Raw genomic sequence first — 16,369 nt, forward strand, 5'->3', positions numbered from 1 at the left:
TGCATTTCAGCACTTGTAGGCGTACAGTGTTTTTTTAATACAGTCTTAGATAGAAAGAGTCTCATTCTGTCAATCAACGTTACCCATGAGAGGTAATTGGGTTACAGATATGATGATATGGGGACTTCATTAAAAATAATTGATAAAGATAATGATATTCATAAGTAATTGCACAGGAATTTATAGGAAATAAGGTGGTCATTAGCATAATGGAGGTCAAATTAATGAAGATGTGGCAGAAAAAAACATGTACACTGAATTAAATTACAGGACAGTGGTGACAAAAGTATTTACATACATTTGGAATTTTGACGACAATTAAAACTTTCTGTACACTAAGTATGCTCCTACATCATTTCATTTGAATTATTCTTTAGGATTTTTTTCTTAATGTTACTTTAGTTTATAAAATGTCTGAAAGTAGTGAAAAGTTATCCATTGCAGGAACCCAAAGCCAAACATTATGTCTTTAAATTGGTTGTTCTTTAGTACCAACATATCGAAACCAAACGATATCCAGTTCAAAAGGGATTGAACTGGGGACTTTCATTGAATATGCTGGAAACTGCACTTCTTTGGCATTATTGGCTAAATTAAAGCTGTGTTATTGCTCTTATTGGTCCCTGTGCTGCGTCACTCATTAAAACCCATTCTTTGATTGTATAAGCAATGTTAGAAAAAGCAAAACTCTCCAATAATATCAATGCACTCGCTCATATTGGATTCTTTTCTTGGCAGCTATTGATTGATCGTTGCCATCGACCCCAATCTTCACGCCGACCTTTGGGACTTCATCACAATGATGTGTGAAAGACAATAAGAGGAAGTTGTCTGGTTTTAGGAGCTGGGGCAGGGAGGAGACCTAAAGACGCCGAGATGATCCAACACATCATTTTATCTGACTGTGTCCAGGCTGCCACCAACCACTGCATCAATCAACACATTCCCTCCGTCAATATAAATGCAAATCAAACAATCTGGGAAGGCTGTGTGGATTATGACTTAGCAGTAGACTGATAGCAGAAAATATGCTGAGGAAAGGTCACGGTCTCATTAAGCGGAGGCGATTTCTAGACAGGAAACACGAGCATAAGGGGATGAGCTGACTCTCCACTGTAAGAGCAGCAACAATATATCAGGATCTTTTTTAGGACTGCTACATTGGGGAGCAGCTGTAAGGTGACAAATCAAATATCGTGAGGCAACTGTGGCCTTTTGTGATTTGATTCAACGTGCATTGGAAATGTATTGTATTCTCCTTCTTTATCTTGACTTTCTTTGAACGTCCTGATTGGATTCTTGTAGTTTATACTGTATATCAAACCTTCAAAAAAACTAATCTAAATCAGGCAATAAGAATTCAAGATGAGGGAAATATTGGTTAAAAAGCTTTGAGCACAGTTTTGTGACCGTGCATAAAAAAAGCACATTACTAGGTTGACTAAAAACTGAGAAATAACCACTGCATTTATTCAGGAGTCCTGTTGGCCAGAGAACATATTGCAAATTAACATTTCACAACATGCACTGGGCTTTTGATAAGTCCCCTCGTGATGCAGTCACACAAATGTCAGGATGGTATTGATTTTTGAAGCTCTCCATTTGATAAGGATTTGTGCGTAATTTATGATTCTTTTTTCATTTGTGTCCAGAGTGTTTTCCCACTGTAACAACTGGATCCAATCACTTGAATATAGACTCTTATTGCACTATTTCACAATTTTTCTTTTTGTATTTACTTGCACTATTCTTTCCGTTTTTCTGTTTTATTGTGTCGCACTGTTGGTGGAGCCTGTGACCTAAGATTTTCATCGTCATAACTACTTTGTAGCTATGACTAATAAAAGCCTTGAACCTTGGAGACATTTCAGGCAGGAGGACTCAATAGCTCAACACTAAGACAGACTATAGTTCCGAAAAAAGTTATTTACCTGCTAGAATTGCTACCAAGGGAGTAGATAAACAGATCTGGCAAACAAGTCCATCAAGGAGAAGACAAAGTTCAGGTAAGAAAGCAGTGATCAAGGAAATCAGGAACACAAAAACAACCCTCTCTAAAAGGAGAGAAGGATAATGGGGCGGTATAATTCAGGCATTAGTTGTGTAAGAGCATTGGCCAACTTTGATTGCAGGGCTATGATGGGAGGCTAGTTCCAGTCATACATAAAGAGCACATTATTTTCTGCTTTGGCATTCACAGTTAATTTTGTCATTCAGTTGGTCTGTTGGGCAACATTTTAGTAAGGAGCAACATTTCTGTCCAGCTGGTAGTTTGCAATTCGATTTGATATGGACATTCGTGGTGCCAAGAGAATGATTTGAAGAGATTCTTGTAACCCTCTAAAAACTTTCCTCTAAAGCCACCGTCAGGTCAAGCTTTTGCTTTAATGACACTTTGAACCATGAAATGTGTTATTGACCATCCTGCCCCCCCCCAGAGCTAGAACCTTTTAAAACTCCATGAGCTTCCTTATGCAACCCTATTATATTAAAATGTCAAGTGTGAACAGAGATTATGCCATATGTTAGCTAATGAAGTAGATTCATTATACACATAATTAATTCCTTTTTTTTTAAATTAAAGGTCAACTATTGTGCAAAATCCACATGTGTCCCCTCTGTGTAAAGAGATTCTGAACGTTTCAGGAACAAAGATTCTCTCTCTTTTTGTCCTGATCCATTTATATAAAAACCTGTCTGAAAATGAGCTGATCAGATTTTGGCCACTTTATGATGTCATAACGATTTTTTGGCTTGTGTAACCATTTGCCAATCACCAACCAAGGTAACAGTAGCTAAGTAAGAAGGTAATGCTAGCACTAGTCAGGCTTGTTGGTGATTTGCTTACAAGAACAAATGAAAAGCCAACATACATTACAAGCGGTTAAACTAGCGTAGTCGTTGTGTTTCTATGCGGAGAGCGGAGCCGCTGGACAAAGTGAAAGTGTCTTGAATCCAAAATGCACCATCATCACAAACAACCCACATAGTTCAGTGTCAAATAGCAGGCAGCTAGCAGCTGGTCGCCAGGCTGCTACCCACCTGTCACTCAAGGTGACCACACTCTATATTATTAATAACTTCCAGATATGATATCATTTTAACGAGTTACATAAAATCGGGGAAATTAGCTATGGAAAATAGAACCATATTTTCATGCCAGGCTGTAAACATGTTTATAATCCACTGTAAAGTCTCACATTTTAACATGGGGTCTATGGAGATTGACTTGTTCGGATTCAGCCCTCAAGTGGCCATTTAAGTAACGCACAGAACCAGACACGCACACCGACACACACCTCAGTTTTGGACTTAATCTAGTGGTGGATAAGCTACAGCCTCAATCAAACAGTCCATTTCAATTGCAGACCTTTCTCCACTTGAGAGATAATTACCCCCATTATTCCATTGATGAAGAGGCACCTGAAAAATCCCTTTAATGTTTTACCCTCTTTGTGTTTTAGAGCCACAACACCGCTTGCATCCTGCATAAAGCAAAAAGTTCTTTAAAAAAAAGGGAGTAATGTCCGTGTGGGCGCTGGTTCAACCCTTAGAAAACCCAAATGTCCACCTGTGTCAAACTGAGGGAAGGGACCATTAAACGCCTCCTGCTGCTTTTCAAAAATATCAATGCAACATAATCTATCCTAGATATGAAACGTAACGAAATAGAACGTTTTTTCTTCAAATATTACCTAAGTATAGTTCTTGTTATTCATTCGTTTCAGCCCCTCTTTCCCTGCTCTTCCCCACAGAGGTTTCTTTGGCATGGTAGCCATCCTCATTTGTTTTGCAAACTAATTCAGGGCTATCAGCAGCTACACCCATTCATTAGGCAGCCATTGGGGAGCAGAGGGAGTTCGTCACAGCGAGGTCACTGCAGGAGGTTTCCATTATTCAAATCTCTCAATGAGGTTCATGTAAACCTCTTACTACATAACAAACTATGAACCTATACAAGATATGTTCTAAAGCAGGGGTACTCAAAACTTTTTTGATCAAGGTCCACTTGTGAACTTTATACAAGGTCACTGGTCCGGATCAATGCCAGTAAAGTCCCCCCAAATGGACCAATCCGCGGAGCACCTCGCACACCAGGGTCCCTTGGCTAACTAACAGGGAGTCCCCATTGACTTGCATAGAGCTCCCTCAACGCTGGTAATAGACGAGTTGGGATGGCGGAGAAATGCTCTCCGCAGACCCATTCTCACAGCGTTATAAACCTTTTTCTTACTCAATATCAAGCCACACTTATTGTTTTTACTTCGGCTGTGAGTGTTTGTGTGTGCTCAGGATGAGTTTCATTTGTTCTCGCTGTATCACCGACCCGGAAACCTGTCCGCTCCTAGCAGCAGCGAGCAGCAGCGAGCAGCAGCGGCAAGCAGCAACGAGCCTCGCAACGAGCCTCGCAACGTCCCGACCAATCAGAGCACACTGGGCTCACAGGGAGGGGGGGGGGGGGGCAGGAGCTCCAACAAGCCGTTTAGGACAGAGAGTGAATACACATACTATACAGAGATGCTGTATGAGAAACCAATGTGATTTTGGAAAATTGCACAATTTAAATATATTCTAGTAGACCTCAACAATGGAAATATGATCAGTAGAAATGGCCATGACATGGGACCTTTAACATTTTGAATTTTTGGCATTCCTACTATATTCCCAACATATTTTATGGAGTCACTTATTAGGGGCAAATCTATAGAGACAGATTCAGTGGTGTTTTTAATCTCCTATGAATTCCGGGTCTTGAAATGACAAGCCACATTATAAATGAATATGCTGCTCTCTTCTGGTTTTTGCTATGAACTACAGATTGTTAACCACAAATAGAAACACAGAACAAATCTAACCTTCAGGACTAAAGTCTGAAGCCTGAAACAGGGTCAGTGGAGTCTCTGAAAGACAAGAAAAATACAAATATTGCAATAATGCATACCCTATAGTGCTCTTCTCTTTTGATGCTTGAATCCAGGCAGGACAGGGTAAAACAAAGGAGACTTCTGTGACATGTTACAAACAACGATCTGACAAAGACCAACACAAGACCAGCACTTAAATACCAGCAGAACTAATCACAAGGGTACCAGGTGAAAAGAATCAGACAATCAATCAGGCATGAAAACACAGAGACAGGAAGTAAAAACAGACATTTCACTGGGGGTTTCCAAAATCAAACAGGAAACACTGACAGATGATCACAATTTCGGAAAATGTTCACACTTTAAAATACTTCCATTTCTGAACAGACTTTCCAAAACCAGCTTAAAACACACATCATAAAAATTGGTTGGTCACATATCATATAAACAGAATTATGGGGTTTAAAGGATTTGAACTTTGTCCCTACACCTCCCACCTGAACGCAAAGCCAACACATCATTAGTGAATCCTTCAATTGAACTTAAAGATCAAACTCACATCCACAGCTCATTAAATATACCGCTGATTAAAAGTCTAACATGCATGCCCACAAGCTTTTGAAGTTAGCATTAGTGGGATTCATTACTGTTATGTAATGACTGAAATTCCAATTATAATCCCTTACACTACTCGTTTCTAAAACAAATTATCTCATAAGTGTAAACTATAAGTAAGTTGTTAAGTTGTCCAACACATGCATGTCATTCCCATAATACTTAATGTACACATTACATTTGACGAGTCCCTTAAAACCCTGCAATGAGTTATCATTTTACAATTCGTTCAATTCGTTCTGGGATTATGACCGTCGCCCCGCTCTGTAAATTAGGAAGGATTATGTTAATAAAATAATTAAAATCTTGAAAATTATCCCTTTAAGGTACATTTCATGCAAAATTAAATATTTAATTTCGATTTACAAAAATAAATTACTAACGGCTTTCGGTAGTGAATTTTCGTCCTTCTTTCTTCTTCCCTTTTGTTCTTCACATATAAACCTTTCCTTTACTTCCCATAAAATACTATAAAGGTTATTGCTGATTAGAGAAGTCATTACATTTAAATAAATCATTCTTCCTCTTAATACAACGATAACATGATTATAAAATGTGATGACACTCAAGTACCCTGTGTTTAGAGGAATTTTAAAATGACTGAGATGAAAACATGAATTGTATACAGGGTATTTGCACATGTCGTATACTGTTTTGCACTTCAGCCTCTGTTGGTACAATTGAGTATTACAACATGAAACACTTAATAATTCTGACAACAACAAACACCTCTTAAAAAATAAAAGAGTAAGTCATAAATTACATTAGACAAATTTTCATCGCACATTTTTTGCAATATAGTATATATTAAAACAAGTTTAGAAGTATAGATATGCCCCCAGACCATTTTTGAGGTGTTAGCTGGTCTCTATAATCACAGGAATGTATACAGAAAAAGAAAACGGAGTTGTCCACAGAATTCAGCTTAATTTGCTTATGTATTTATTACAATTACTGTTTTAATACATATACACTGATTCATTTGAGTGTATCAAACTGCAAACTTTAATTAAATAAAGTTCATAAATATACATACTAATAATGGTGTTAAATCCTATACATTTAGTGGAGTAAAAGTAACATGTTTTAACTCTTGAGATGTAGAGATATAGTGGAGTATTAATTCATAATCAAGACCTGGCCACCATGTGAGCCTCGGAATGACTCAGTGATCATGCAGCCTCGCCCCCAGGCTCGTACACGCCGCCACCTCCAGTCACACACACTCACACATATTCACACACATTCACACACACTCACACACTGCAGCTGTCCTCAGGGAGCAGAGTGCAGCCACACACCAGTTCCTGGAGATATACTATACAGAGAAAAGAACACAATATGAGAGTCAGCCTGCAAACTCTGATAACATGTGAGTAACATCAATGCATGATATTTGACGTGGTGACTAGTGTTCAAATCTGATCTCTTTGTCTTTATAGATGTGTCAATGTTTCAAGCACGTCAGAATATGGGGATGAATACATCTCAAGTTAATCAAGATTATAATTGAATAATTTGCCGAAATTTCAGGGAGGTAGAGGGAATGCAGACCACTTTAAAACGTTGACACCTCAACTCCCACGTGTGAAAAATGATTTTCTTGCTATTCATTGTAGCTCTTAACCCTTGCGATTGTTAGAAATCTCTCCAAATGTTACTTAAGTTGCTGCTTGGAGGAGACCTCTTTCCTATTTACAACTATTTTAGGTCTGGCTAATACTTTGTCACAATTTAAGTTGCAGGTTTTCTCAAGAGCAGTTCTTCTACCGGTTGCAAGATAGTGTTGCAAGATAAATCTCACTTCAAAAGATTATAAATCAATCTCCCTGGTTGGGGTGAATGCTTATATATTGTGTCAAGTTTGACTTGATGGCAAGCTCTAAGATCTCTGTTATTTTTAACAACCAAGTCATGCACATCGGATAGATTTTTAGTTTGTACTCTTCGTGTCTTGGTGATCATTAAACAGATTTGAGTTGCACTACTGCAGAGGCAGGAAATCCTTTTTGACGCTGAACAAACCACCGTGCTGTTTTGAGACCTGTGGTTAGTAATGGAGGTTTTACAACACAGTATAATATGTTCTGACTTTTGAAGTTGGTTTCAAGAAGAACTATGAAGTGACTTTCTCTCTAAACTTTTCTAAAAAGACTTAATGTAATGAACAGTGACAAGCATGCTGACTTCCTATTAATTTAAAAACTGATATCAAGCGCCCTTTTCTAGAGCATTCTGCTTCACATGACTGCTAACTGTTAGCCACTCAAGTATTGTATTTCTTTACTTTCTAAAAGTGAAGATGAAAGATTTAAAAATAAATGCGTTAGTGGTCCAGCTACTGGACAATGGGAACATGGTGTCCAACCTCCAGCCCATTGTTACCTGTTGAAGATCTTTCGAAGATCTTTTCGTTTTTCTACATACAGTAATAAATCAGTAGTGGATCCCGTGGTTGTAAGCCTAACTAAAAACACAGAGACAAGTTTTTTAAAGGGGTTCTCCAGCTAAATAATACTCACAATGAGATCTTCTAGAAAGACATTAGTGTCATTTGTTATATGTATTTGTGAGCATGCTGAGTAAAGTAACCTTAATATACTTATATATGTTTCTATTCAAGGCCATTTAAGATAATAACCATGCCACCATAATGTCCTAAGAGACTTTGGGGACCATACAAACCTCAATAATAGCTATTGCATGCCCATAAATGTGTGAAATGTACTTTAAACGTACGTCTTTTGTCTTGAATTGCAGGTCTTTTGTTGTGCGCTGCAGTAACAACCCAGGGGTCCTTAGCAGAAGCAGACCAACGGATAGAAAAACCTCCAATGAACATGAGGAACAGCACCCCCCCCCAGATTACAACTGCTCAATTAACTACTGTCCCACAAACAACCTCCACCAATCCTATCATGCCAGCTTCTACCACAATTACAGACAGCACTGAGGTAAACAACACACACTTGATTTGTATTTTAAAACAACCAGCCAGTATTCTCTATCTTCTACCTCATTGTCATCCATCTTAACTGACCCACAGGGAACCAGCATCAGCTCAAGCTCCGCCACCACCCAGGCCCCCACCACTTTAACAACCACTGGCCCCACCACCACCCAGACCCCCAACACAACCACTACCGATGGCACCATCCCGACTGAGACCACCAACACAACCACTACCGATGGCATCATCCCGACTGAGACCACCAACACAACCACTACCGATGGCACCATCCCGACTGAGACCACCGACACAACCACTACCGATGGCACCATCCCGACTGAGACCACCAACACAACCAATACCAACAACACCATTCCCACTGAGACCACCAGCTCTGCTGCTGCCACCCAAACCACCACACTGGAACATGAAGAACACAAGTCCAATGCTCTAAGCTCAGGTATGCATTGATAAAAAAGTTGTTTGTTTCATTACAATTTGCTCTAGTAACAGTGTTTATGCACACTCATTTATATACTTACTTACTTTTATTTTATACTCTAGACCAGCGGTTCCCAACCTTTTTCAACTCAGGGCCCACTTAAGAATCTAAAAAAAAAATGTGCGGCCCACATTCAAACATAAACAATATGGAGGCTAAATGAAGTTCTGATTGGTCAATTCAGAACATGTGACACATTGTTAGTCCAGTAGTAATGACCGTTGCAAAGGAGGATCAAGAAAGAGAAAGGATATGAGTTTCAAATAAAAAGAAATCTTAATAATGAAAATGTTTCCACACAAATCATAATGTTTTGCAAATTATTTGGCGGCCGACTTGCAATGCCTTCGCACAGGCTGGGAACTGCTGCCCTAGACAATAGACCTTTTGAAAAAAATGTAGGCATAACAACCAACACGGAATAGGTCCCGTTTCCGTAGTCCAAAGAAAAGTGAACCGTTCGAAGCATTTCAACCAAAACAAATTGTTTACGAACCCAACCTGCAAAGTTAGCTCACAGCGGGAAACGAAAAAAAGAATCCTTGACCTGAACCATGTAAGGAAAGAGAGGATGCAGTCTTGGGCGTAATAGTTACTTTTACAGGTATCTGGTCATAAACTCAAACAAAATATGTCCCAAGAAGTGATTTGAAGGTGGCTCAGCCAAAAATAATCCAGAACCAAGACTAGCCGTTTAATTAAGACCTTTTTTTAAAAGCACAGTCAAAATATATTGCCATTAAATACCCCACGTTTCATACATTGCCTAACGCTAAACACACCTTGGAAACCAACGAAACACAGGGGATCACACCTCTCTGATTAAAGAGTCCATGCATCACACTATCTGTGCACGCCTCTCTTTGACCCCTTTAAGCAGTGACTGTGTTGATCTATAGTTAATTTTTTAAAGCAATACTTTTTTTTCAGACTTCCTGGTTTACTTTGCAGATGAGACTTTAACAGTTGAACACCAGCTATTTGAAGTGCACCGGTTAATCCTTGCCCTAATTTTTGTTATGACATCCGCTCATTGCTACCACATCACTCAGTGTGGCAGAGCAGGCCAATCATTACAGAATTGTGAATAATTTATTTTGTGTGATTTATCTTTACTTTTCAGGTTGTATGTTCTGTCAACTCCTTTGAAAACATGGTTAGTTTTATCATATTGGTCGGTTTTAATCATATTGATTTAAACTTTTCAAATACACAGCCTCTCAGCTCTTCACATCTTGCCATTCTTACTACTTCGTAAGGTGTTTATTTGCCCTGTTTAAGTGCTCTTAAGTGAGGAACTAAAGCCCCAACAACTGCAGGTTTGAGGTGTTTACCTGCTCTAACTAAGTTTGGACTGTGTCCCCGTTGTAAAATAACTTCCTTCCCGACATAATTAGAAATTGATGCTGATAATGCATCTGACTCATAACTCTTAGGGTGTCTCTCTCTCTCTGTCGGTGGTTTTTGAACTTGACTGTTTCTACGTATGCTTCCATGAGATAAGGACAATTAAACTGATTAAAGTAAACACAGCAATGCTTTTTTGATGTATCAGTTGGGACACACCCTTTGAGGTGACTGAGTTAAGACCCTGGTTCCTCCAACTGAAATGAAACTTAAGAGTCTGAGTTCCTAGAAAACGTCCTGCATGGAAGAGATATACTGTAGAAAACTGCTGTACTGTAAGGAGAACTTTGATCCCATGACAGTTTCTCTAGAAGCAACATCAGGTTGAAATATTTGGCTTAAATTAGATGAATATTGTTGGGTTGGCTTAAAAGAAAGACAATCCAGGCAATCCAAAATCTAAAGAAAGACAGTGTAAGCAAGGAAAATCATTTAAAGTCTTAGTTTAAGTGGCTACATCATCCAAAATAATTTTTTCTAACATGTTGGCTTCTTACTTTTTACTAAAGTACCCAGTTTTTACATTTTGGAGTGCCTGGAAGACCTTCCTCTATATCAATTATGTTTCATTAGTATAGTGTTAAATATACAGAGCAATCAGTGATCTCTTATAACCAAAATATTGGATCCATTTCCAACTAGGTACAGACATCCCCTCATCATTAATCATTTGAATAACTTTGTTGGTCCCTGAACTTTCCACGCCATCAATATTTTTGTATGTGTTTTATATTGGTTTATGACCATAAACATATTTCCCATATTGTCACATTTTGAGATATATTCAATCAAGACAGTCGAATCGGCTTAACAGTCGCTAAAATCCACCATACAGTACATGCTTGTTAGAATTATTCCTGCAATGAAAGACTCGTAAAAATTGGTCACAGAGAGGTGGCTTGGTCCTTTAATGTCAGAATGTATTTGCCATTAAGCTGACACCTGGTTTCTCCCTCTGTAACGGTTATCATTACCTCCAATGCCTCCAAGGTGTCTCATTTGTATCTGGTATATTTTTGATTTAATCTCAACTGGTCAGTGAATGTTATTGTTTTTTTGTTGTCTTGTGGCCTGTAAAAAACATTGAACTTCACTTTTCTTTTTAAATGCTAAAGCTTATAATGTAGTATTTGCATCAAGTTGTAGTTTGTCTGAAGTGGTTGCTGTGCCATTTAAAATAGAAGGGAGTTTTCCAGACTGAGAAACACAAACCTTTATCTAACCTAACACTCCACCCACCAACGCTTAGTGAGTTCAAAGATCAGACATTTTAATTCCATGACGAGACTAAGATTGATGATCTACAGTAAACTAAGTCTACAAATATCTGAAAGTTCCTCACAGATCACTGTAACATTTTTACAAAGTTACCCATCACTTGGTGTTCCTTCAGCCTAGTGACTTCAATCAATGACCTTAGACAGTCGCTGCAAACTGCCTACAATAATTTCCCATGGCTTTTGTTTATGGATGGAATTCTGCTTTTATATAAGAGGAGTGATCTGTAGTGTCATTTCATCAGTATTATCTTGTACATATAAATAGAGCTCCTTCCTGCTTGGCCAAGTTTCCAGAAAGTAGATTAATAATGAATTCCTAAACTCAAAGGTCAACTTTTTGGCTGGAACAGGAATGATCTTTGGGTCATGGCACATTGTTGGGCAAAGTCAAGTTTTTCTTGATACAGTTAGAGATTTGGCAGGAGACGATTACAGTTGAGGCCATTCACTTACTGTACTTGTTTCTCTCAACTATGAGGCACGTTAAGGTGTGATGACATGACTTGCAACTTCATGCAACCCATGGATTGCACCTCGCACCTTTCCAAATATCGGAGACAATTCTGTGAAGTTTTAGGCCTCAAATTCATTCTGAAACCACATTTTTGCCATGTTTTGTTTTGGTCATTGCTCAAATGGTAATCTCTCTTGGCCAGTCCTGCAGTAAACCATTTGTTAAGGACTGTCAAATATCCAAAGTATTAGAAATTGCAAAAGAACAATGGTTCACACCCGATCAATTCCTATAATCTAATCCAGTGATTCTCAAATGGGGGTACGCGGACCCCTAGGGGTACGTTGGGGTACTGCAGGGGGTATGTGAGATAAAAAAATACTATGCATGATTACAAAAATAATCTCAGTACAATAAATTCAATAGAAAGCACCATTTTATATAAAATATTCCTAGAAACACTAAGGGGGTCCTCATATAAACATGTTACATTTGTGTATTGTATTTATAGTTTTTCATAATATATCATTTTGTTAATTGGTTTGTTAATTATTGTAATTATTTATATAGGCTTTTTCTGTCAAAAATGTCCGGGGTCGGTCAGGGGGTACTTGGCAGAGAAAATGTTTCAAAGGGGGTACATTACTGAAAAAAGTTTGAGAAGCACTGATCTAATCAGCTAACCCTAACCCCAAACCCTAACCCTAACCCTAACCCTAACCCTAACCCTAACCCTAGCCCTAACCCTAACCCATACATCTAATTGAATCCCAACTATGATTGACATTCATGTTTGGGATTAAATTGATTTAACAACTTTTATAAAGATGCAGATGTATTGCCATGGAATTTGATGCACTCTTTCACATTGCAATTAGATGATGGCATGGTCCTTACAATGTGGTTAAATTACAAGCGTCCAAACTAACACTAAAGAACGGCTAAAGATGGAAGCTACAGTACATTGCTCTCCTTGTTGTAGTTATGTCTTTAAATAGCAATATGTTTTTCTTCCATTTTTCAGAGGAGTGTAACAGGCAAAAGAGAAGCAGGATTAGAGATGGTGAAATAAAAACATGTTTTTGAATCAGAAGGAATATCTTCAGACTTATCTTCTATGTCTTTCTCTGTGTCTCATTTCAGGAAGTATTGCAGTGATTATTTGTGTGTTCCTCATCACCGTCATAGCCGTGTTTGTTGGTCTGTACTTCTACAGGATCCGGTGAGTCCAGAGCTTAAACAAACTCCTAAGTACATTATTCTACCGTCAATGTACTACAACGTTAGTGATGACATTTTCTGGCAACTGTTACACACTGGAAAAAATGCTGCTCCAAAAACAAGTTAACAAAAATGAAAACAAGCTGTTTTCACTTGAAATAAGTTCAAAGATCTGCCAATAGAACAAGAGAAAATTTGATTGGTAAGATTTCTTGAAATAAGAAGGGATATTTAGATGAATCAGATCTTGTAATTAGCTGGGAGAACTTATTTTGAACTATATTTGACCAGAATCAGGAAATGGTGTAAGCCGCAAATGCTCAAAACATTTCTGTTTTCTGATTTTAGTTGGTGATTTTCTAATAAATATGTAAACAAATATGTGTTTAATCTGAGATACAACTCAAAATAAGATTTGTTTACTTAACAAGATGATGCATTGTCTAAAAACAAGACCCGATATCTCACAGCATTGTTACTTGTGAAGTTATTGTGTCTTATATCAGGTGTAAATACATATTATGACTAGATATTAGACAAATATACTTGGCAGGATTTGGAGTTTTTGTAGTGCATCAAAGATCATATTCATATTAAAGTAACAGCAAAACAGCATCAGTGCTCTTAGCATCCCAGAGGAAAGTCAGTACCTTTTGGGTGAATCAGGCATAGTTCATTCAAATCACAATGAAAGATTATTTTTTTCGGATAGTTTTGGTTTTGTTCGTGGATGTTTTTGTTCTCTCAAGTTTCTGCTTTCACAATGAAGATGATTGGAGTTTGTTGAAGAACCAAACGCATGATTTAATTATCTCACCAGGCCGTAACATTTTAAATAAAAGTTTTTTTAAATAAAGTAAATATGGTGTGATCAGGTCTCATACTGACTATTCACACCAGAGAAATGAATAGATAAGATAAGATAATATATACTGTATTGATCCCAAATTGGGAAATGTTTTCGAATAGAAACTGTTCACAACCAAATTGAATTTGACCAATGAGATTATTTTTATTTCACATGTTCTTAAGACTACGGTCATCAAATCTTTGCTAAAGAATATTTTAGAGGGATTTCTTGTATTTTTCTTCTCAAGTCAACCTTTTCTCACTCTGTTTTCTGCTCTCCTTCTCCGTTCCAGACGAAGATCTTACAACCATCTTTTGGAAAGCAACGAACACTTTTTTGTAAACTTCAGCAACCCCATGTATGACTCTTAGATCTGAACCTTTGACCTCCGACTACGGAAGAGACCCAATTAACTCAAAGTTCGCAGGAGACCTTCTGATCAGAGTGTGTGTAAAGTGTGTGGCTAATGAGTTCAGCACGGTCACTTTTTAAAAACTGACATGCAGCCTTGATTAATGCAAAATGCAAAAAGAAATGACACGAAAACACTTTTTGTTGCTAGGTGTAGTAACCAAGGTAGGACATTTTTACTCAGGTAGCTTTTCCAACAGCTCTGGCCGTATTTTCACAGCGCAGAATCATATTACTAAAACTCATTATAAACATGTATATCAGGGGTATGATGAATTTCTCAGGATACTGGCATCTAGACTTATAAAAACAATAGGAAGCCAACCAGGATGCTTGAACAGTAAAACAAATTAAGTGCAATTTATGAATAAAATTAACAGTAGATCAAAATATTTTAGATTTATCACAGATTGTTTTATAGGCAACAACTAAGGTACTTTGTTCCCACGGCACTTACTGTGAAACGATAAGATTTCCATTGCAAACGTATGTTCACATTCAGTTGAAATATTAATCTGTTGTTAATCAAGCAATTATATTATGTATTTAGATAAAATGGAAATGCTTTAAAAAAAAAAAGGGTTAGCGCTTTAGCACCTTGGATTAAGATTAAGATTAAATCATTTTTTCATTGAAGAGTTGGGTTATTCTGTCCAAGGACAAACATACAGTCACATACAGTCCATTAAAGTGAGTTGTTTTCATATCACACACTTAAGACACTGAAGTTTCCTCGAGCGAAACACTGAATCCCTTCCTGCTATTCAGCTGAGCCTAAACTTCGACCTATCATTGGAGGAACCAAACAAGACAGCAATCATGTTAGGAGGGTGAATTTACAATAACTATTGCCTAAATATAATGTTGGGAATTTAATTTGGCTCCCTGATACCTGATCAACTATTGTATTTATTATTTTGTAGGTATTGATTGTGTATAGTGTAACGTTTTCTTCAGTGAGATTTTGCTTCGCTTAGGAGCTTAGGCCTTTCTGATATCTTGAATGTTTAATACATTATTGTTTGTTTGCATTCAGGTGAAGAATAATGTGACAACATTTTATTGTGAGATATGATTGTATTTCATTGTTTGTGTAATAAAGCCATTAAGAAAGACTGTAAGTCCCTGTGATGGTTGTGCAGGGGAATCTCAGGGAGCAACGTTGACCATCGTGAACACACAATGATCGAGTAATTGGTGGCAGACTTTCATTTTCCTGTCTAAATGATTTGCTTTTACTTTTGAGTCTTCATCTAGCAATCATCATCAATCAAAATTAGGATCTGTGAAGAACTTCAGTTTATGACCTATACAAATAATAACATTACCACCAACTACAGCAGTACTTTGTTTAGTGCAAAAGCTAGAATGCTAAAATACTAAACTAAGACGGATCAACACAGTTTACGATTTTAGGAGGTTAGCATTGCCGGAGTGAACACGTTACCATGCTATAGTTAGCATTGCGCTAACAATTACAGCCTCACAGAGCAGTTAGCATGGCCATACAATCAATCTTTTTCGAAGCTTCCTGGCTTTGTGTTTTGGCACAACATGAGGTTGTTTGTTGGGATATTTATAACAATAATCTAAGTCATAATTCTATTTGCTGCTGCACATTTTGACCTACGGAAACGTAGCCACTTCAGTAATGTTAATATAAAAGTGGGGCTAGAAAAAATCAATCGGTACATTGATTTGTTGAATTAGAAATGATAGAGTCATGAAAAATAATCTTTAGGGTTCAGATCTTTATTTCTGTTCTGCAAAAATATCTAATGTAGCTATCTCAACCGAAAAGCATGGCCGCTTTT

At 37.6% G+C, this 16,369-nt stretch overlaps 1 protein-coding gene across 1 annotated transcript; it reads left to right on the forward strand.

Moving 5' to 3' along the window:
• The first annotated feature begins 6,715 nt into the window (after positions 1 to 6,715).
• Positions 6,716 to 15,671, forward strand: parm1 (prostate androgen-regulated mucin-like protein 1). Its single transcript, XM_034126038.1, has 5 exons — positions 6,716 to 6,852; positions 8,241 to 8,434; positions 8,527 to 8,890; positions 13,217 to 13,295; positions 14,437 to 15,671. The coding sequence occupies exons 1-5, from the start codon at positions 6,822 to 6,824 to the stop codon at positions 14,513 to 14,515; spliced, it is 747 nt and encodes a 248-aa protein (XP_033981929.1). The 5' UTR covers positions 6,716 to 6,821; the 3' UTR covers positions 14,516 to 15,671.
• Positions 15,672 to 16,369: the final 698 nt, after the last annotated feature.

This window comes from Trematomus bernacchii, unplaced genomic scaffold (genome assembly GCF_902827165.1).
Source record: "Trematomus bernacchii unplaced genomic scaffold, fTreBer1.1, whole genome shotgun sequence".
In the NCBI taxonomy this organism is placed as follows: Eukaryota; Metazoa; Chordata; class Actinopteri; order Perciformes; family Nototheniidae; genus Trematomus; species Trematomus bernacchii.

Coding starts and splice junctions, on each gene's coding strand:
- parm1 (XM_034126038.1), top strand. CDS start 6,822: ATGAGAGTCAGCCTGCAAACTCTGATAACAT. Junction 6,853..8,240: donor CCTGCAAACTCTGATAACAT/GTGAGTAACATC, acceptor CTTGAATTGCAG/GTCTTTTGTTGTGCGCTGCA. Junction 8,435..8,526: donor CAATTACAGACAGCACTGAG/GTAAACAACACA, acceptor ACTGACCCACAG/GGAACCAGCATCAGCTCAAG.